This window comes from Pseudochaenichthys georgianus, chromosome 21 (assembly GCF_902827115.2).
Source record: "Pseudochaenichthys georgianus chromosome 21, fPseGeo1.2, whole genome shotgun sequence".
In the NCBI taxonomy this organism is placed as follows: Eukaryota; Metazoa; Chordata; class Actinopteri; order Perciformes; family Channichthyidae; genus Pseudochaenichthys; species Pseudochaenichthys georgianus.
The window spans coordinates 36,016,848-36,039,019 of NC_047523.1; the positions used below are offsets into that span (position 1 = coordinate 36,016,848).

The following is a 22,172-nucleotide window of genomic DNA, read 5'->3' on the forward strand; positions in this document are numbered from 1 at the left end:
CTAGCTTATTGTATATTTCTGTAAAAATAAATTTTATCTTTGTTTTTACAACCATGAATCCCTGTTTTAATCGTTTCAGGAAGAGTTTCAAGTAATTATTTATTAACAGGGTGTCCGCGGTGTCTTAAAGTATTAAAAGTTAAGAAATCAATTTAGCGAAAATTAAGGCTATTAAAAATTAGTTGCCAACTAATTCAGTCGTCGATTCGTTGGTGATGTGTGTTTTACGGGCCGTTAAGCTCCAACTTTATCGGTCCTGGACACATTTAAAAAAATATGTCATACTTATTGCTACATAAACATTATATCGCAGTTTTAGTGTCGCCAACTAGTTTCTAACATGCCAAAAGACAAAAATAAAAAATTCATCTATGATGTATCGATCCTTCTCTCCACCATCTGCGTGCGAGGGGGCGGGGCTGTTTACACACACGCGGAGAGAACTAAGCGCTGCAAGGTGTGGTTAAATGTCTTGATGCGGACAATGCTCGTTGCCAATAGTGCAGTAAGAGTTCAGCATGTAAGGGCGGGAACACCAATTTGTCTAAACATTTAGCAAAAGTGCTCCACATCCAGACGGAGGAATGCACCGGGTTCGACTGTCTCTACGGAGTTAACACAATGATACAAACATGCGTTAATGATGAGGTAACTGAGTTATTTATTTTGTTAGTTTCAGCTATTCTGTTTACAGTTCTGTCATCACATTATTTAATACCATTTGTTAAAACATTGTTGTTTCTTTTGATGTGAAATATTATTTATTTAATTTAAATAAAAAGCAATGTTAGTTTTGTTCACAATTTGTTTAGTTAAAGGTGGGGTAGGTGATTTTGGAGAAACCAGCTCGAGTGCGCAAGAATTAGAAAAAATCTGCCACTTCCTCACAGAGCCCCTCCTCCAACACACACGAACGCACACATGACCAATGAGGGCACGAGATAAGTCTGTGCACTTGGGATGTGCATCTCCATTACTGAGGCCGATGCGATGCGCATCTCGATACGTTGCCACGATACGATACATTAACGATACATTTGAAACACCAGGCGATGCGATTCACCCCTGTTGCGATACAGTTCGATACGATTTGATTCAACATTATGCGATTCGGTGCGATACGATGCGAGTCAACACGATGCAAAAATAATGATACTTCAATATGGTACGACAGAGGATTTTTGTTGTATTCCTTATATGCAGCAAATCATACATTAACAAAAAAGTGCTTTACATATTTGGTACTGCACATCCCATCATGCCGTTTATTTTTTTACCTTTAAAATCTCTCCAGAGTACAGTACAATTGTATAACACCTCACAGTTAAACAATGTAAGGATGCATTGCTCATGATTAACAATGTGCAAATAACAGCTACCACAGTGCCATGCCCATACAGCTGCCAGCCTGATGTGCTTAACACTCATAGGCTAACTCACCAGTGAGCAGAAAGCAGTGGGTTCTATAACAATAAAGAATACAAAGAACCTTTCACAAACAGGTATCTCATAACTGCTAACAGTAAGGAAGACATTTAAATTATTATTGGCCGTCACAGGCTGCTGTAAACTAAACACCACTCTCTCTGACAGAACACCTCACTGAGTGATTTAACGCATAGTCTAACTTTCAGGTTTCTCTTTTCAGCCGCAGACCCCATGTCGCCTCTTTATGTGCGTCGCTAAGTTCCTCCTACTACGTGTGTACTTTAAAGCGGCTCGGCATCGTTAACAATTTGCGAGCGATTTTTCAAGTTGACCGTCTGTAGTATATAGTGCCGCGCACATATACCATCAGGACGTTACTGATGGGGTGCGGCTGCGGAGTGATACTGTGTGTATGCAAGCCCGCATCTATGTATCATGGCTGTTACCTGTTAAGTAATAAAGATACCTCATACAAAGGTCTACGGATACCTTATTACTCTCCATGACCTGCGGTCAACTATATAGCATAAAGGACTATTACACCGTCTTTCTTGAACAATCCGAAGTTTTGCCAAACGTTTGATTTGTAGGTATTTTTCGGTGCGCTGTGTTTCTCTTTCTCCTCAACTTCCGTGTGTGTTGATAACTGAGCCTCTCGGCCTCCGTAGTGGCGAAGCAAATATCAAAGATCGTCTCTGCTGAGCGTTGACAAGATGAGGGGATTTTATATGAATGAATCGGTTTTTTACCGATGCAAAGACGCTACGCAATCGATGCATCGCGAGTTCAACCCAAACTGTAGCCGATGTGCACTCTTTCAACCGGTGCACTCGCATCTTGAACGTTTATGCCGGTGCACCGATGCGAATCGGTGAATCTTAACATCTCTACTGTGCACAGATGGAAGGCTGACAGGCAGGGAGGCCATCCAGTTACTTTAGCCGGGCCGGCTCAGATGATTGGTCGTGCTTTTCACAGCTTCCACAGATGACATTTTTCATGGATTTGTTGTCAAAGCACTTCAGATATTCATTGCTATCGGGATGTTAAGAGCATTCCATGGAATATAACAACAAGTGTATCTCGAGCTGGTTTCTGAAACTTACCTACCCCACCTTTAAACTAAATAATATATGTATTTTTGAATCAAGTATTCATCTTTATTGTCTTCATTGTTTCCACATGCCTAAAACAACCTCAAGCTAAATCTAAAAGTTGATGGCTAAATAAGAGCGTTTGAGAAATTGTGCAAGGCATAATAGTCGATTAATCGTTTCATTAATCGATTATCAAATTAGTCGTTTGTTGCAGCCCTACTAGTGTAGTTTATTGATGGCATCCCGTTGGGTTTGACGTCATCTGAACAGGACATCGCACGCTCACTGCTTGATAGTGCGAAGGTCCGTTTACGCCGGTTGCTAAGCAACATCGTTATGGGGAAATGCAAGTCTGCGTCCAAATGGTTGGAAGATAAGGAGGAAGGACAATCGATACTGTATATAGTCAATGTGAGGTAAAGTGTGTCGCCAAGGTAACCGGTTAGAACTCAAAGTGGCGATGAGGTCTTACAATGTATGGAAAGGGTCTTAAAGAAGGTCTTAAAAGGTCTTACATTGACTTCAGGACTCCTGCATATACCCTTATAAAGAAAACACTGTACAAAGTTCAGACAGAATTAAAGACTTTAATCTGCACATTCCTACAGACAAGTCCGTCTCGTGTGACTTAAATAACGAGAAAATAAAGTGACGATCCAACACAGCTCACTGAAACACAACACACTGAAAATAAATCTCTGCAGGATCAAACTTCTTGCAACATGTTAAAACTCAAAGCAGTAAAACAAAAACAGGATGTCCGCGGGCGAGCCTGGAGGAAGAAGAGATGGAGAATTTATTAACAGCAGCTTCAGGTTTGATGTCTTTGAGATACAAGACTCATAGCTCAATCCTTTTCTACTGCAACATTCAGTATAAGAGTTTCAACCTTTGCCTATTTTTGATAAACTGATAAAAGAAACCCCAGAATCCATTGTGATGTCTACAAACTGCCTTTTTAGTCTAGATATAGTTACTATATACAGTATAATCTTGAAGCATCCAATACAATGCAAACAATAAGCAAAAATCAGGAGATTGTAACGTGATATTTAAATCTGGGTTAAACAAAAACACCAAAAGTTCAGAGGCTCCTATCTAAATGTGTGAATGGCATATTTGAACTAAATCTGCCGACTCACCGGAGCTGCTCCCGGATCGGTCCTCTCGCTTCACTCAAACTCAGCGAGGCCGTTGCTCACCAGAGGAAGATGCACCAGCTCCTCATCCTCATTGTACAGCAGCACCGTGAGCTCTGGCTCCCGCGCCTGCACACAAGTAGAGCAAGAAGGCTGACACTGAAGCACCTGAACAAACACAACCGAACCATAATGACCAGGTTTTTTTTATTCCCATGTGTCCCCGTTTAGTTTGTGTTGTGTAAAGTCTTAATACTTTTGTATGCATGCTTCTTAGGTAACATTAAGCCGTCTTTGGCTCTTTTCTGCTGTAACAATGTACATGTCCCCTCTATGGGACTAATATGGGTAAATAAAGGTATTCTGATTCTGAAGACAACAAGGTATTACATCATTACATTTAAAAATGTGGGTTCAAACTTTAGGAAAATCAGTGTTGCAAACGTTTTTTGAGGAAGGAAATGCATATATTCAATTATTAAAGCGACAAAAAAAAACATGTTTTAGTATTTAAGACTGACTAAATATCATTATTATGATTATGTATTTATCTCAACAAGGACCATGCATACAAATACATTAAAGTGGACCTATCATGATATTTTTAGGCAATAGCATAGGTCTCAGATATATAAAAAACATGTCTATGAAGTGTTTTGCTCAAAATATCAAACAGATCACCCATTCTAGCCATGCCTCATATCCCTCTATTTCACTTCCTGTTTCAAAAGTGCTGATTTTATGTGTAAAATAAAATACTGCCGTGATGAAACGCCATATCATGGATTATCAAGGATCCTCTCTGAAACAGTCTGGAGCTCAAAGGCTTTCTCTCTTGCCGGTTATACCACAAGGTGAGTTCCTTTTTACTTCCTGCTTCTTCACACACATGCTCTCCAGTACAGGTTAGCTCTGAGTGTTAGCGATGCTAATGTAAACACCGACCCTATTACATGCAAAACAGTCGGGCATTGTTTCTGATAGCAACGTTTCTGATTGGGAGCTAATAGTTCATTTTCATATGCAGTCCGTAGGTAGGTACATAACACTAAAAACCATCATGTCCATCATACAGAAATGTACTTCCTCCAAACGGTAGAATACTCGCTGCCTGGCAACTATTTGTTTTAATGTACTCTGCTACTGTTGTTTGTCTGAAAGAAGTCAATAAAATCTAAGTGAAAAAAAAACACAATAAAAACATTGCATAATCTCTATCACACAATATAACTCATTTGTACATTACATGGTGCTTTTAGTTAACTATCGTTCTGGGGAAGTGAAACATAACGACAGCTCTATTTATGAAACGGTCATGCTGAGTGTCTCACCACCACAGAGGCGGTGATGTTCCCGTGCAGCATGTCGATCATGTCCATGGTGGCCTTCACGCTCCAGGCCGGGCTGTAGGGCAGAACGTCCTGCTGCTGCTGCCGGCTCTTACTCGGAGGCTTGAAGCCGGCCACTTTCACTTTGAGCGCCCGGGACGGAAAGCTCATGAGCTCAGCACACATCTGACGCAGCCTGACAGGAAGTGGAGACATCAGAGCATTAAACTCCAGTAAACATTTTACATTTATATTCAATTTAATATTGAATAATCCTTGTAATTTCTTGCACAATAATATCCTGCATTATATTTGTTACTGGACATGTGTATTTTCCACATGTATATATTTTGTACATTTGTAATGCTATTTTATTTCTATTCTAAAATATTTTGGACTGTTTTTTTTCTAGTGTCTTAATTTCTCTTATGTACATTGGCTGCATGCAAAATATTCCCAAATTGGGATCAATAAAGTATCTCCATCTATCTATCTATCTATCTATCTATCTATCTATCTATCTATCTATCTATCCACAAACACATCTGTAGATCAGTGACTTCCAGAGGATTGAATGATACTCAGAGCTGAACAAAGGACCCTCTGCAGTGCTTGGTTCGTACTTGCTGGGCGGCAGAGTGTCGTCGGAGCCAAAGTCCACGTGCTTCACCAGGATCATGACGGGCTCCACGCTGGTGATCTTGATCAGTTCGGCCCGGTAATATTTCCCATCCCTGTACTCTGCCAGACACGGAGCTCCTGGAAACCAGAAGCATAACGTCTTAACAAACCCTGCACTGTGAGGGTTGAGAGTATTATATAACTGGGAAGGTTTTGACCACAGTAGGAGCTTCCAAAACCCACCTGGCATCGGAATATTTCATTTAGGATTACTGGGAGAATACTGAATGTCCTCTTCTAATATGAGAGTAACATGATAACAAAGGTATCCCAACTGTAGCTGTGAACATGACAGGATGTGTGAGTACCTAGAAGGGCATCAGGACTGTTTTAGGCATATGATAGCTATGTGATTAACATTCAGCCTCTATGGCAGGGGTGGGGAACCTTTTTCCTCTCAAGGGCCATTTCAATTTTTCCAACATCCTCCGAGGGCCGTACACATTATTGACCTCTGCTTAAAAATACTAAAATCACAGCCCATTCATTTCGCCTTTCTTTCATGCTGTGCAAAGAAAAAGCAACCTCTTAATCCAGATATCTTGCCATGACTCACGCATGCATGCACATGCACGGTGGCATGAACACCAAAACAGAAAGATGTGGACACAAGATGTGTGCAAATGTATTTAGTTTCCTATTCATGTGGACATGATTTAAGTGTGGGGGGGACCTAACCTCCTCTAGGGGGGTCAAACTAGCATGCTCCCCCGGGAAGATTATTTTTTAAATGTTGAAGTTGAAAGCATCAATCTGGTGCACTTTGAGAGCAACATTAGTAGATCTATGGAAACATCTCTCAACACCCAGATGAAACAGAACTGTAAGCAGATTTTCTTTTTCTTTGTGGATATTTTACAAATCACTCCCCTTTCAAACTGTATTCTTGTTTATTAATAACAACTTTTTTTACTGTCATATAGTATTTTATACCTGTTTACGTTATTCTCTTGTTTTTTTATAACTATAATGGTCATATAAAGATGTGCCTTTACCTGACTGGTTGGAGAAGAAGCTTCTTATATTCGTTAGCATAGCTAGCTAACCAGATGCTAATAACAACAAAGTTATTGACTGTATGATCAGTGTGACAGATGAACAGATCGCCACTGGGCCTTCAACTAAAGACACAGCCACGCAGAAACTGCAGCATGTGTACGGCTCCTTATCGGTACTGCAATTGTTGGAAGTGCCGGAGCCGCGTTCTGGTGCTCTCCGTCAGAACTGCACCCCTGTCAGACCAGAGCCCTCTGTGTCAGACGAGACATATACCACGTGATGACACTTAGGCTCGTGTTGTGTTCAAGGACCCTGACCTTGGCCAGGAAAAACAGGCGCTCGTTTGTTTAATTTTTTTGCGGTCTAGATTTCTTTAATGTTTTTCTTTTTTGCGTGTGTACATAAATTACCTCGAGGGCCGTACCAAATTGTCTCGCGGGCCATATACGGCCCGGGGGCCGGAGGTTCCCCACCCCTGCTCTATGGAGAGACATACGACAAGCATGCTCATTTCTGACGTGGAGCTAATCTGAACTAAACATTGAATACTGCTTTGAACCAAGCCCCCAGGAAGAGCGCCGGACTCTGTGCCAATATTCGTCATGTCGAAACGGCGCTACTGCAACTTCCGTATCAGTCCGTGGCGTCACTGGGCCCAAAACTACTTTTTCTCATTGACTAACATGGGAAAGAGACGTTTGTAAATCAGCGGATATTTTTTTTTAAACTAAATAAACTACCCAGTATGAATTATCTTATAGCCCTTATTATAATCATTAAGTCCTTAAGTTGTAAAATGCACTAAAAGCCGAATCTAGATTTATTTTCTGTCTCCATTCATTCTAGTGAGCCGAGAGTGGGAGCTCCGGGGGCGGGGCTTAAGGGGCGCTTGCTCTGTGAGCGCACATACGGGTTCTTCTGCTCTGACAGCCAGGCATGATGGGTACTCTGTGACGTTCGCTCTCTCAAAAGTTGGGCTATTTTGTCCTCATGCGCAGCTCTTAAAGGAAAGAATGAGACCCCGCCTCCCACGCTGTATCCAGTTCTTATTATACATCCATGCTTTGAACCGGTATTCCTCCATCTTGGGACTGTGTGTAACTCCCTCTCTTGAATATCAGCATGTGAAGGACACTGTTCAGGAACTAGTTGTACCAAATGCTCTGTATGTGATGACTACTTCCATTCTTGAGAGGATAATAAAAAGGATAAAAGCACCAAATCCCCCACAACCCCCCCCTCACCCACATCGAATCCTGTGTGACTGCAATAAAATCCTGGATGCAACACAACTTCCTCAAACTCAACAGCAATACAACTGAACTCCTCCTCATCAGCTCCAAATCCACCCTCAGCAAAACCCCCAACCTGACAGTCACCATTGATGGCACCCCTGTTTCCCCCTCCACCCAGGCACGCAACCTTGGCGTTATATTGTACCCCACCTCGAGCCCCACATCCGTCAAGTTGTAAAAACCAAATGTTTCCACCTCCGCAATATTGCCAAACTCCGTCCCTCTCTCACCCGCCCTGCAGCTGAGCGACTCATTCACGCCTTCATCTCCTCCCACCTCGACTACTGCAACTCACTCCTCTACGGCATCAGCTCCACCTCCCTCAATAGACTCCAGCGTGTCCAGAACGCAGCCGCCAGACTCCTCACCCACACCAAATCATGGCATCACATCACCCGGGTCCTCACAGAACTCCACTGGCTCCCCGTTTCACACCGCATCCACTACAAACTCCTGGTCCTCACTTACAAAGCCCTCCACCATCTGCCCCCCCCCCCTACCTCACTGACCTCCTCATCCTCTACCAACCCCCCCGGTCCCTCAGATCCTCCTCAGCCGGTTTGCTTTCCATCCCCAAGGCCAAACTCCGGAGCTTCAGGGACAGAGCCTTCTCTGTGGCAGCCCCGAAGCTCTGGAACTCCCTCCCCCAAGACCTCCGTGAGTCCCTCACCCTGTTCCGCCTCAAAACCCACCTCTTCAACTCTGTATCCATAAGCCCCCCACTATAGAAATATAATTTGTTATTATAATACATATATACTGATTATTGAAGCTCAATACCGTAACACAGTTACCTTGACGGAAGTTGCCGAGTCGTTGCAGACTGCTGAGGTCTGAATTGATCCGGGTCAGAACTTCATCCAGAGTCTCTCCATCCACCTCATCGGCGCCATCCACAGGCCACAGGAACAGCTGCACACACACACACACACACACACACACACACACACACACACACACACACACACACACACACACACACACACACACACACACACACACACACACACACACACACACACACACACACACACACACACACACACACACACACACACACACACACACACACACACTTATCACCAGGTAGGTTGACACGTACGAGGAATTTGACTTGGTGTCATTGTGCATACATACAAGTAAAACCAGAATTCAAAACACAGAACTATTTTAAGAAAACTATATAAACATTAAAAAATACAAAAAAATATAGCAGTATTTACATAGAAATAGAATGGAATACAATTCGGCAGTAATACAAAAAAAGAAAACAGATATTGTGTACATACATGTAGATAATTTCCTTCATTAATTTACTAAACTGTATCTGGTTCATCGGGTCTAATGCATGTACATCTGCATCTTTAAGATAGATAATGTTGGTATAATATGACGGGTAATAGTCACCTCGTTGGGGGTCCACAGGTGCTTGACCCGGACCTGAATCCGCTCCCCCTCCTGGGGCAGGTTTGGGTAGATGAAGGGTCCCAGCAGCGGCTCCTCTGGGCCCTTCAGACCCTGAATACACAACATCGAAAACATCCTAATTTAGTCACTGCGTAGTGTTAACCCATTTCATATTACACGGCTTGGTTGTATACTTGATTCCGATTGGTCAATTCAGAACATGTGACACGTTAATACAGTAGTACAGACCGCTGTCAAGGACTATAATGACGTTGCTAAGGAGGATCAAGAAAGAGAAAGGAAAAGAGGTTAAAAGACGGAGCGCTGGACGTCAGATAAAGGAACAGAAGAAGACGGAGAGGAAGTGAACAATAACAGGAACACGGTATGGGCTCTGCAGAGTTTAAGGACTTGTTAGTGGATCAGAAACTGCGAACAGTGTTTTGCCGCAAAGTTGTTGTTTTGTCGCAGTTCCAGCCGTTGGTGCGCCGCGGAACTGAGTTTTATTTTCTTAGCGGAACAAATACGATCATTTTTAAGTCCATAAGAATAAGTTCAATTAATATTGGGAGTCGAGTTGTTAGTTTGTTTAGTATCTGGCCGTGTAATAGAGAGGCCCTCCCCTTCCAGTGGGACTCATGGGACCTTATTTAGGAAAAAGTATGTATTGAAGTCAATGGAGAGAGAAAGATTATCTTTTGATCCCATTTGAATTGAGCCATGAATTACACATATGATGTTTGTCAATCTTAAAAAATCATTTCCATGTTAAAAAAGTCACAGTTTGTCGTAAAACTGTTGAAATATAAGACTGTGAAAAATACGCAACTAGAAAGACTACAAATCCCAGAGTCCCGGTCCCGCATGCTGGCTCTTAGGAACCGACTAACTCCCCTTGTGTGTATGTACAGCTCTCAACGTGCCCAGACTTGTAGTGATTTCCACCTCTTTTAATACTTTCCGCCTCGTTCTGAAAGAAAGAAGTCAGATGTGCCAATGTCACGGCCGTCTTGGTGTGTGGTGCGAGACGGGAGATGTAGTTCATTGAGCGGTTTCACACAAAAAAAGTGTTACTTACGGTTTACGACAAAAAAAATGTTTGTGACTGATATTGATCTTAATGTTTACTTATTGCTGTTCATATGGTTTAAGTTAGGTAACGTGTGGCTGTCTTTAATATTAGTTTTCTAATCTCAATTCTTATTTGAATACCTCAGTGTCGATGTCCCAGTCATCCAGGAGGCGAGCAGACATCACTGTGAATTCCTGCACAGAAAACACAACAGTTTATTCTCGAGTGTGTTGTGGCAGCATGGCTTTATTTTTGGAAACCAGAAGACTAGAGATGTCACCACCTGTCTCATATCTGATGTTTTACAATGAAATTAACAGTTATGGCACTGGCAGTAATGTCGCACACAGAAGACACAGCTTGTAAAACCTACAAGTCCAAATAAGCCATGTAGGAACAACCTTAACATAATGTTTTGACAACAGGTCATAAAACTAAGTATAGTCAATGTGTTATGATGAGCCAACAATTTAATTTACATTTTCCATTAAAGAGAACATTTAGAAATGTTTGTGTTTTTACTGTCAATTATGGTTTCTTAGAAGAAAAATGTATATAATTGTAACAGGTGAATCTAAAATAACCGCAGAAACCAAACCCACAGACCTTGTTGACAGAGAGTGCTTGGTCCATGGAGGCGTGTTCGTGGTGACACAGGATCCTGCTGAGACTCAGTCCGTCCACAAACAGCTCCACTGAGAGGGGGTCCCTGGGGTCGCTGGGCAGCTCCTATCACACAATAGAGATTCAAGATTTAAAGGGGACCCATCATGCAAAATGCACTTTTTGACGTCTTTCATACATAACTTTTGTCTTGCTCACGGACGGATAAAAATAACAAAAAGGGTCGCAAAATATACCATTATCTTTTTATTTGTATTTCTGTTGTAGCTATATGTTCACTTAGTTTTATGGGGTTTCATATTTTATATTGTGGCATCGATCCAGTTGTCTCGTGTCTTATCTGTCAGAGAAACCATTATTTATTTTATTATCACACATTTGACCTCCTTGTGTCTATTAACCTGATCAAATGTTATATTTCGCTGCATGTACCTGTAAAGTTCTTAATAAATAATCTGTGGGGAATTTCTTGTTGTTTATTTTTAACTTGTGATGTGTCATTTTGTAAAGCACTGTGAGCTAGGGCTGAACGATTAATCGATTTTAAATTATGCGATTATCAAATCGCAAAGCCTGAGTTTTTTTTTACCATTTTTGTGCCAGTCATCCACACCAATCAGAAGTGCTGTGCTCCACATGTACCAGCCATTGTTAACCAATCAGAAGTGGCCCATGATAGAAGGTGATAGACAGATTGATCCAATCACCTGCCAAGTGCTTTTGAAAGTGCCTGCCCTTTCCAAATGGCTTCCAATGGAGCTTCAGATGGTTTCTGAGTCAGGTTAGTGACGCTCCATCACATGTTTCTATTACAGGGTGAATCTTAAACTGAAGCTTGACTTTAAAGCAACCCAACGGAAGTTTCATGTAAGTTTAATTCTTTCACTCGTAGCTCGGGCTGCGGGGGCGCTAGAGACGGGAGCACGTTGATGCGACCTTCCTAGCCGGAGATATGGCCGCATTTTACAATAAACTTCCGTTGGGTCGCTTAACAACAAATATCGCAATTAGATTTTTCCCCAAAATCGTGCCGCCATACTTTGAGCTGCATGTGAGAAAAGTGCTATATAAATAAAGCTTTATTATTATAAAAAGGTATTCGGTGTATTCCCACCATGACTCTCATGTCCACACAGCGGTTCAGCAGGAGCTCCTTCAGTAAGGCCACTGCATCCCGCTGCCACCTTCCCCCGACCTGAACACACGGAGAGGTTCAAAATACAAATACACCTTGTGTTAGATTTGTTGAGAACTCACTAATACACACACACACACACACACACACACACACACACACACACACACTTACAGGGTTGATGCTGTGCAGCTTGCAGGGCATACAGAGCTGAGGAACATCTTCACACAGCAGCACGGGGTACACATGAACCACTGGGATGTTCTCCACCAGGCCGTAGTCCACATACTGTACCTGGTTACACAAATAAGATAAACAGCATTTATAAACTTCATGTAAATGCAGTCTCGCAAATCTTGTGTTAGCTAACACCTCCTCGTTGTGCCGTACTGAGGGTGGTTACATCAATAGGATTTACAATGAATCTTTAGACAAAAATGACTTTAAAAGTATAATTTAAGACATTTTAAAAACGGTCCATAGACTTACTTTTGGATTTAAGAATTTGTCGCCTTCGAAGACTTTACAAGGATCTGCCGGAAGCTTGATGTATAACTTTGTCTGTTTTTATTGGTGGTTAAATGTGGTTCAAATGTGTAATGTAAGTCTCCAAACATTACTAGGGAAGGATTTGTGTGTGTTCTCACGGTGAGAAAAAATAAGCCACGAAAGACTGAGAAAATGACTTCCAGTAGTTCCTATATAGTTTACCGTTAGCTCTCTACTTCTGGCGATCGTATGAACCCTGACCTTAACGTGTCCACCCAGCACCTCCAGCAGTTGTCCTCGGTACCACAGCATGTCCGGCCCGATGACAGCGCAGCCCAGCACGGACTTCCAGGTGTACGGCTTCTGTCTGGGTAAAGTCTTCATGCTCTGCTGAATCCTCTCCCTGAGCTGCTCCAGCTGACACTCTGACACACAGAGCATTCATGTATTGAAAAAGCAGTCAAGATTATGAGCAAAGACACCGTGCCACTGATACTAGAGGAAGTACATGTCTGGCATAAACTTTCAAGAAAATCCAATGCATTTTTTTTAGTTATTTTTGACACGTACAGTAGTTACTTCCCGGTTTATATTTTGTTCCTAAGGACCACATGATTGACAGGTTATGTTTTGAGTCTAGAGTTAATTTAATTGAAATAAAGGAGTTAATAGACGCTTTCACACCAAGTACTTCGTTCATCAGAACTCTTTAGTTCTAAAATAACCACATCTCGTTCACACCGGAATAAGTCCCAGAGGAAGGATTAGGCAAATGAAGTCGCTGACGTCTTCTTCTGCTTTGGGTTTACTGGCAGGCCGAAAACAACTTCACGGCGTATACTGCCCCCGAAGTCTCCGGCCGGAAGTCCCCGGAGTTGGGGACTGACGCCAGTAAATCGCCAGAACCTCCTCATCTCCATCGCTACCATGTTTTATTTTGTGTTGCCATAAGTTAGTCTCTCTCTGTCGGTGCGCTGATGCTAATAATGCGACCAAATAAAATGGCGGCTTCACAAAACCTTTTCGGAGTTTTACGGGGCGTGGTTTGCAATCCGCCCAGCCAATCAGAAATGGGAACCTTTTTCTCCCACGAAAGTCCCTGCTCTCTAGCAGGGACTGAAAAGGGGGTGGAAAGTTTCTCATGAACTAAATTCTAGTTCCAGATTTGTTTGGTGTGAACGCAACATTTCAAGAACTATACTGGGAAAAGTACTCCGGTGTGAAAGCGCCTAATATGAGCATACCTGCATTCAGTGTTCTGGTGTAAATGAGACCGTCCTCTCCGATGGCAGAAACATTTATCTGGATGTTACCGAGGCATGGCAGCTCGGGGGGGTTATACATTGGTGTCTTCACCTGCGTACACACACACACACAAATAAATAGCGTGTACACTTTTGACTACCTGTGCACATATATTTTAATTTATGTTTTATATTTTGAAAAATGTACACGGCAAGCTAGGCTTATAGAAATAAAAGGCTTTAGGACATAAAATAAAAATGTGTTTTTTCTTACATGCGTTATAAAAGGTATTGGCATTTCTATTATCAATTGCACACAGAATGTTTTCATTGATCTTTGCATTAACACAAAATCCAGGTGGAGAGAAATTATTTATTGGCTGGAGTGTGTGTGTGTGTGTGTGATCACCTTCTCAGCAGACATGACGGTGCGAGAGTTAGGTCTTGGACTAGTGGTAATGGAGATGGGGGTGGCTGCGAAGAACAAAGGACTCGGAGGAAGAGCTGGGGGAGTGTTTATCCCCTTCACATCAGAGCCTTTAGTCTGGGTCTCGCTCACTGGAGGCGGCGCTTCGGTTTCTTTGATCTCAGATTTTTTAACAACAACATCTCTGCAAGAAGAAAGACACACAACATAAGGTGTCCACAAACACCAGAAAGACATTGGCTTACATTTAAAGGTCCCGTGTCATGGCCATTCCTACTGATCATAATTCCATTGTTGAGGTCTACTAGGATAGATTTATATTCTGCAATGTTCCAAACTCACATTGGTTTCTCAAACAGCATCTCTGTATAGTATGTGTATTCACTCTCTGTCCTAAGCGGCTTGTTGGAGCTCCTGCCCCCCCCCCTCCCTGTGAGCCCAGTGTGCTCTGATTGGTCAGCTCGCCCACTCTGTTCTGATGAGTCCACCACCGTTACAGCCCGAGCACACACACCCACAGCCTTGCCGCGTCCCGCCGTCTCAGGCTGAGAAATCGGCGGAGCTCCAGCTGAGAAAAGGTGGAGTGTGTGTGTGTGTGACGTAACGGCTCCATTTGGACCAATGGGTCCATTTGGGTTGTCGTTACGTCACAGTGACCAGGAAGAAAACAATGGAAAGAGAGAAATCTCCAACGAGGCGTTCTGGGGCAGCATAGACAGGTCTTTTCTGTGTACTTTGGGGGTTTGTGACTTTGCAGACTGTTTACATGCAGAAAAAGCTACATAACACACAAGGGGACGGGTGATAACCGGAAAAGCATGACATGGGACCTTTACAATAAAATATCAGTCTCTTACTAATGCCAATAAGAAAGGATTTTCTGCTGAGTGATAAGGGCAGATTCTTGTGTGGAGGGCAGAGATGGGGTCGTTACTAAACAAATGTAATATATTACATATTACTTTAAAAAAAAGTAATATATTACACTACTTCGTTACTCTCTACATAAAGTAACTCGCTACTTTACTCGCAGGGCCGGCCCCCCCATCCCTCCCTGCAGGCAGATCACGCAGACTGCTAAAGTTTCAAATGTTCTCTTTAGTTCAGTTTCCATTGTCGCATAAGACTGATCCAGATCCTGAATGTTTTCCTATCTGACCGTGGCTGTCCTCTGTCTCCTGCTATCTGACCATGGCTGTCCTCTGTCTCCTGCCATCTGTATATTTTGCGCAGTCTATCTCTGCTCACGCTGTGGCGTCGGCGTGTTCTCCTGCGTGTTGGCCATGTGTTGCACTGGAACCAGACACCGCAAAGACTTCAGCCGAGCACGTACGAACTGCGCATGCGTGAGTGGCAATAACTCAACTTACCAGCAGGCGGCGGTAGTGTGTATTCGTCATTCAAAACAGACAACAACCGGAAGACAGAGAAGAAGAATAGACTATGATATAAACAACAAATAGCGTGTGCGGTAGCTCCACCTTAGCATGTGTTCTTTGCAGGTGTGTGTTGAGGTTTGACGTGGTGTTTCCAGCAGTGGATAACAGCCTGGACAGTTTGCACCTCACCGTCACATTCCTGTCTATTCTGCGGACGAACTCAAAATAATGGGCATACCTCCACCACCTCTCGAGAGTCATCGCTGACTCAGCCATGTTTATGCAGCACTGCACGTGGAGATGTGGACGCGCGCGCAGATTACGTACATATAAACCTACGGCGGAAACCCCTCTTGTCCGTCAGTGTGATTATGACTGATTTTAGTAAGTAACGAAGTTTCGCGTGTCGGGGCAATGTTAGTAACTGTAGTGTGATTACTGAATTATAAAAGTAGCGTGTTACACTACTCCGTTACCGACTAAAGTAATATTATTACAGTAACGCGTTACACCCAACTCTGGTGGAGGGTGTATAAAATGCAAAACCTCAAGCGCAGAATGTAAGTTTCATCCACAAATAATGGTTGAAAAATTCACAAGAAATGCTTTCATAAATTTGTTTTTCATTTTAAGAATTTGTTTGTATATTTGCAGATGTGTTTTTTCAAAGTTTCAAAATCTTTTCTCGATTTGTTCACACACATACCGAGACGAATCTACCTTCATTCACAAAGTAGTAGATATTAGAAGATATTTAAAGTTCAATAAATGGATGTTTTCAAAGTCAATGAATAATCGTATTTAATAATCGTGATATCAATTATTGACAAAAATAATTGTGATTTTTGCCATAATCGAGCAGCCCTAGTGTGTGTGTGTGTGTGTGTGTGTGTGTGAGAGAGAAAGTAACGAGCTATATTCAGAGCTCTGCTGCCTTGGCTACACTATTTCATCGTTGCTGTTGTATGATTGGTGTGTTGCTGTTGTATGATTGGTGTTTAACTACGGTATTTAGCATCTACAGCACCTCCGCTTTAGGGTTGACGTAGACCCAAACGTCGCCCGGAGGTCCCCCGGTGTTGTTGCGGGAGCTGCTGCACTAGCTAACGCTGCACTAGCAAAACCAACGGGTGCAGCGAGCTTCAAACACGTTCCCTCCACTGGTTTCAACCAAGCACTAAATTCGATGTTTTCCAACCAAATTTAACTTACACTTCCCCATATTTATTTGTAAGTAGATTTGAAGATACATGAGTTTCTGACTGCCGCTAGCTGAAGCTTGGTTGCTAGGTTACTAGCTGGGTGTTTTCCAATAAGGGGCCGGGAGAAACAAAGTTAGTGATTACTGGTTCCATGTTGATTCATTTCAATACAAATTGTTGGGGGGAACTGAAAGGCTCTTATCGTACAGGTTACTTTGCAGCCCGGACATTTCCCCCAAACACATTTAGACGCGATCGCTACACAGAAGTACCTTTCAAATCCCATCGTTTTTAAGACCTTCTAAATCAGTGGTTCTCAAATGGGGGTACGCGGACCCCTAGGGGTACGTTGTAGTACTGCAGGGGGTACGTGAGATTTATTTTATGTTAATGAAAAAACAACATAAGTAATGCATTTAAACAAACTACTAATAGTAGATTAACTACTTTCTTCAAAGGTTTACAGAAACTCTGGATAATAAAATGGGAAAAATAAAAGGGGTGCTCTCTTTTCCTCTCCCTCTCCTGACAGCCCGTCAGGCTCGTGCAGCTCGCTGAACCTGTAATAAGTGACCCGACAGTAAAGAATACGTATATTTATAACTAGTTTAGCTATTTCCAGAGTAGATGAACAAGCTAAGTGTGTTAGGTCTAACTCTTAGTGTATTTTGCTCGACTCAACGGTCCGCGGCGGAGCTGTGATCATGCAGAGCTGCGTGTTCTCCGTCAGCAGCAGCTGATCGGACATCTGATCCCTCTCTCGCGTCTGGTTAGACTTCACTCGCGTTTATGTCCAAATCTATCAGATCTAGCTAGTTCTAGTTAATGATATGACTGCCTGCTTATCAAAAGGACCTAAACAATAAGCGTTGCTTGGCAAGTATAGCGCAGCATTATATGTTTATATGAGGGGTGAAAATCCCATGCTCATAAAATGCTCATATATTTTTTTCTCTTCATTTTCCACGCCCCAAAATAAATAAATAAACCAATTTTAGGAAAAGTAACGATGTTTGAGCAGTGTGGCTTTTATATTAACTAGGGGTGTAACGGTTCACAAACATTTCGGTTCGGTACGTACCTCGGTTTTTTGGTCACGGTTCGGTTCAGCAGAATTTTTTTTCACAAAACAAAACATATATATATTTTTTTTAATTATTATTAAACTGTGAATAATGTATTCACTCAAATAAATACAAAATATAATAAAATAAACATTAAGGTGCAGCATTTCGATGAACTGAAATAATCTGTATCTGAACTGTACTGTACCTAAGCAGCCAGTTAGACATTATGACTTGCTTGTCATTGTATTTTCATGTTGTTTAAAGAAAGATGAACTTGTCCACATGGCTGCTGAAAGGGCAGATCAGCTGGCACTAACAATGTCTCCTGCTGTGGAGAACACACCCTCTCGCTAGGGACAGAGGTAGCAGATACAGCCAGGTAGCGCTTTGCTAACATGGCAACATAAGGATATTTGGCGTTTATAATAGCTTTGACTCGGTCTGAAGTTTTTGCGAGTGGTGGAGGCTTAAATGCTAGTGGGAGTTGGGTTTGCACTTCAGTCTTTTGGTACCGGTTATATTCACGTTCGGGTGATGCCTTTTCAAGAGTGTGCAAGTTTGATGTATTGCCAGCCGCGTAACCAATTTTAGTTGAACAATGCCGACAAACAGCTTTGGTTCGGTCCACCTGTCTTTGTCCGTCATCCTTGTACGTAACTGCGAAACCAAAATGTTCCCAAACCGGAGACTTCAATGATGCTGGAGGATTTTCGAGCTCAACTTTATCTGCGTTCGCCATTAATTTTCGACAGTTCCTCAAATTACCGACTAAATATGAACGCATCCCTCTGACCAGCTCTCATAGCATGCCCTCTCATCCAATGAAATGACTTGCTCGCTCTATGACGCGATGAGCCCAATGTGAGGAAATTACTCTGAATGCTGCGACGCAGCACCTCAGATTACTTCCAAGAAGTTGTTCACTTTCTCAATTTTTTACGTTTAACGTTATATTCGTTCGGTACCGAACCGAAGGGCCCGTACCGAATAATTTCGGTACGGGTACGTGTACCGTTACACCCCTAATACACCAGAGTTACACATATTTCAAAACGCGAAGTGTAATAACTGCAGTTGCCTCGCTGTCAGAATGACAAAGATCCTCAGTGAAGCACAAGCCCATGTTTCACTACATTGTAAGTACAACTTATTAAAAAGATCAGTTCAATGCAACTAATGTCGTCTTGGTCGTAGTATTGCATGATGTTAAAATTGGTTTGCCATGAATTTAGTGATGTATTCTAAACATTTGAAATGTAGCATTTAAGTGTTTCTCAGTTACAATGTTGTTGTTTCAATAAATCAGACACTGATGGTGCAAGGCTGTACTGTACCTCTTTATATAGGCATTTCTTCCCTAACAAATAGTTTTTGCGCTGATTAGGGGGTACGTGGCTGAATTTTTTTTTTCAAAGGGGGTAGAACCACTGATCTAAATCATATTTAAGACCTTTCTTATTGTTTTGGTCATATTTAAGACCTTTTAAGGCCTTAAATTCAGATGATCAAATGTAAGACCCCGCGGGAACCCTGTAGGTAGCTAGAACTGGTAACATGGCCTAAATTCCCCTTCGATTCTATTGGCTCGCCTCTAACGGTCAAAAAGAGATGTCAATCACCAAAATGGGTTCCAGAGAAACGGTAAAAACGGCCATTTCCACCCAAATCACCTCCGTTTTTGTTGCTAAATCTGTCTAAAAAGGTCAAATGTCACTTGTTTTGCATCAATCTTGATACAGGGTACTTATTATATGTTGTACTTTGGATTCCTAAAGCTTTTAGTCTACCTTACCATCATCCAAGGGTAGTTTTCACTAAGTAAAAAAATATTTTTGGAGGGACACTATAATTTACAGTTTTTTTTACTATGTTCAATCTGAATTTTCTTTAAAATAAAAAACATCTATATTGATTCTGACTTTTCTACATCCAACTCACAGGTTTATCATTACTTTGAGAGAGAAGATTATTAATTTAACCCTTTTAGAAGGGAAGATATGGTCATTTGTTCTGGAAATGTCATGTTCGAGCCTGAGACCTGAAAAACAGGCTCAGGGCTAAACGGGTTAAAGAGAGGAAACATCTCGACTAAAAGTTGACTAAAATGTAATGATTTTTCATCGACTAAAACTATGAAGGATAAAAGGACTAAAAACAAACAACCATTTTCGTCTAAAGACTAAATAAAAATTAGCTGCCAAAATTAACACTGCATGTATCATATAATCACACACACAAACACAAACGTCCATGCATTTGACAGACCTTGGTTTCCTCTCCCTGAGGGCGAGGCCTTCGCTCACGAGAAAGTCTGCGATGCTGACAAACCGTCCCGTCTTGTTGGAGCAGGACAGAATGACGGGAACCGGATGCTCGTCTGTCAACTTCTGAACAACAAGAGAGAGGAGAGAGAGACAGAAATATTAGATTTTTAATATTAGAGCAAATTTAAAGCCACTGACTTTGAGTAATTATTATTTTTTAGAAGATACACTTTGAAACATCGGATAGCCATTTCCAGCCTTTAACCAGTTAAACCCACGGCCCGCGCAAAACCTTGCAAGAAACAGCGTCTGAGGGCTTCTTAACATTTAATAAACTATGAATGTGTCATATCCACTTAACGGGAAGAAACTCAGCTTTCAGACAATATTAACCATTTTTAGCTAAACGAAACAAAAGGGTAATAACAAAGGCTCTGAATTAGCCCCGAGCGAATAAATGCTGCACAAACAAGAAATCGATTAGCAAGCTGAGATTCCAGATATATTAGTATCATTACATTACATGTTACTTGTTAGACGCTTTTATCCAAAGCGACTAACATACTCAATACTGTGGACAATCCCCACAGGAGCAATTTGGGGTGAAGAGTCTTCAGGGACACAATGACATGCTGACTGCAGTGGGGTTTGAACCTGTGCTCCCCTGATCCCAACACCAAGACTCTATCCACTGCGCCACACGCCTCAGATGTTCATCACTCAGCGATCCGAACATGGGAAGCAAAACCAGACCTCACACGACGTAGAGAGAAATTCTTACCTATGCTGATGTTCTGATCAAAAGTTGTGTTCAATGGCATTAAAACGATAAAAACGCTGCTGAAGGTTAATCCATAGGTTAATCCAATGTGTCACTTTGAAATGATTCCTGATAATCCATCTTCATATTTATGTCAATAACGGAGATTTCATATTAGCTGCTACGAGAGTGGATGACAGCTTCCGGTTTTGGGCATTCTGGCTGCGCATCTCTCATTCACCAATGGGTAATGTTTAGATGGATTTTAGGAACTTCCCCTCGATTCTATTGGCTGTAACGGTTAAAAAGAGGTGTCAATCATCAAAATCGACCGACGGGGGCAACAGATATGGAAAATGCACCCAAATGACCCCAGAAGTTTTTTTTTTTTCTAAATCTCTAAAAAAGGTAAAAGGTCACTTGTTTTGCATCAATCTTGATACAGGGTACTTATTAAATGTTATAGTTTGGATTCCTAAAGCTTTTGGTCTACTAACCCATCATCCAAGGATGGTTTTCACTATAAGTAATGTTTTATTTTTGGACGGCCACTATAATGTTCAAACTGAATTTACTTTAAAACAAAAAAAATTCTATATTGATTCTGACACTTATACATCCAACTCACAGGTTTATCATTACTTTGAGAAAAACAGGCTCGGGGCTCAACTGGTGAAATGCAGATTTGTACCCGTCTCTAAATTAACAAACACAAATATATTGTATGTACATTAGGGTAATTGAGCTAGAGCAAAAGACCTTGATGGTGACCATAGCCGAGGCTCCAGCCAGGTAGAAGGAGATCAGGTCGCAGGCTGTAGCCGTCCAGGTGGATCTGCCTCCTGCCGGCCTGAAATTAGGGGGAAGAAGAAATCAAGGTGAGAAAAAATAAGCCACGAAACACGGAGAAAGCGACGAAGTTCCTATAGAGTTTAACGTTAGCTCTCTACTTCTGGCGATCGCACTTCAAAAACTCAGCTTGCAAAAGGTTGAAGTGTGTGTGTGTGTGTGTGTGTAACCTGATGTCAGTGAGAGTGCACTCCAGTGCCAGAGCACCCGTCAGTGAGGGACGGAGGGGCCGCAGGTCGCTGATCTGGATCTTCACCTTGTTGCCATGGTCACAGCGCAGAACCTG

The 22,172-nt window shown here is 42.0% G+C and overlaps 1 protein-coding gene across 4 annotated transcripts in view; it reads right to left on the reverse strand.

Annotated features, from left to right (window-relative positions):
• Window positions 1-3,098: 3,098 nt before the first annotated feature.
• Window positions 3,099-22,172, reverse strand: part of rnf17 (ring finger protein 17) — a 54,169-nt gene continuing 35,095 nt past the window's right edge. For all 4 annotated transcript variants that reach the window (XM_034109357.1, XM_034109358.1, XM_034109356.1 and 1 more), the window contains 16 exons: window positions 22,057-22,169; window positions 21,797-21,887; window positions 20,279-20,400; window positions 14,348-14,549; window positions 13,939-14,050; window positions 12,956-13,119; window positions 12,380-12,499; window positions 12,185-12,265; window positions 11,053-11,175; window positions 10,587-10,640; window positions 9,375-9,485; window positions 8,762-8,879; window positions 5,616-5,751; window positions 4,996-5,188; window positions 3,668-3,793; window positions 3,099-3,297 (listed from right to left, as the gene is read on the reverse strand). In XM_034109357.1, coding sequence (XP_033965248.1) covers window positions 3,698-3,793; window positions 4,996-5,188; window positions 5,616-5,751; window positions 8,762-8,879; window positions 9,375-9,485; window positions 10,587-10,640; window positions 11,053-11,175; window positions 12,185-12,265; window positions 12,380-12,499; window positions 12,956-13,119; window positions 13,939-14,050; window positions 14,348-14,549; window positions 20,279-20,400; window positions 21,797-21,887; window positions 22,057-22,169 — 1,836 coding nt within the window. In that variant the 3' untranslated portion in view covers window positions 3,099-3,297; window positions 3,668-3,697. The remainder of the gene's footprint in view (window positions 3,298-3,667; window positions 3,794-4,995; window positions 5,189-5,615; window positions 5,752-8,761; window positions 8,880-9,374; window positions 9,486-10,586; window positions 10,641-11,052; window positions 11,176-12,184; window positions 12,266-12,379; window positions 12,500-12,955; window positions 13,120-13,938; window positions 14,051-14,347; window positions 14,550-20,278; window positions 20,401-21,796; window positions 21,888-22,056; window positions 22,170-22,172) is intronic.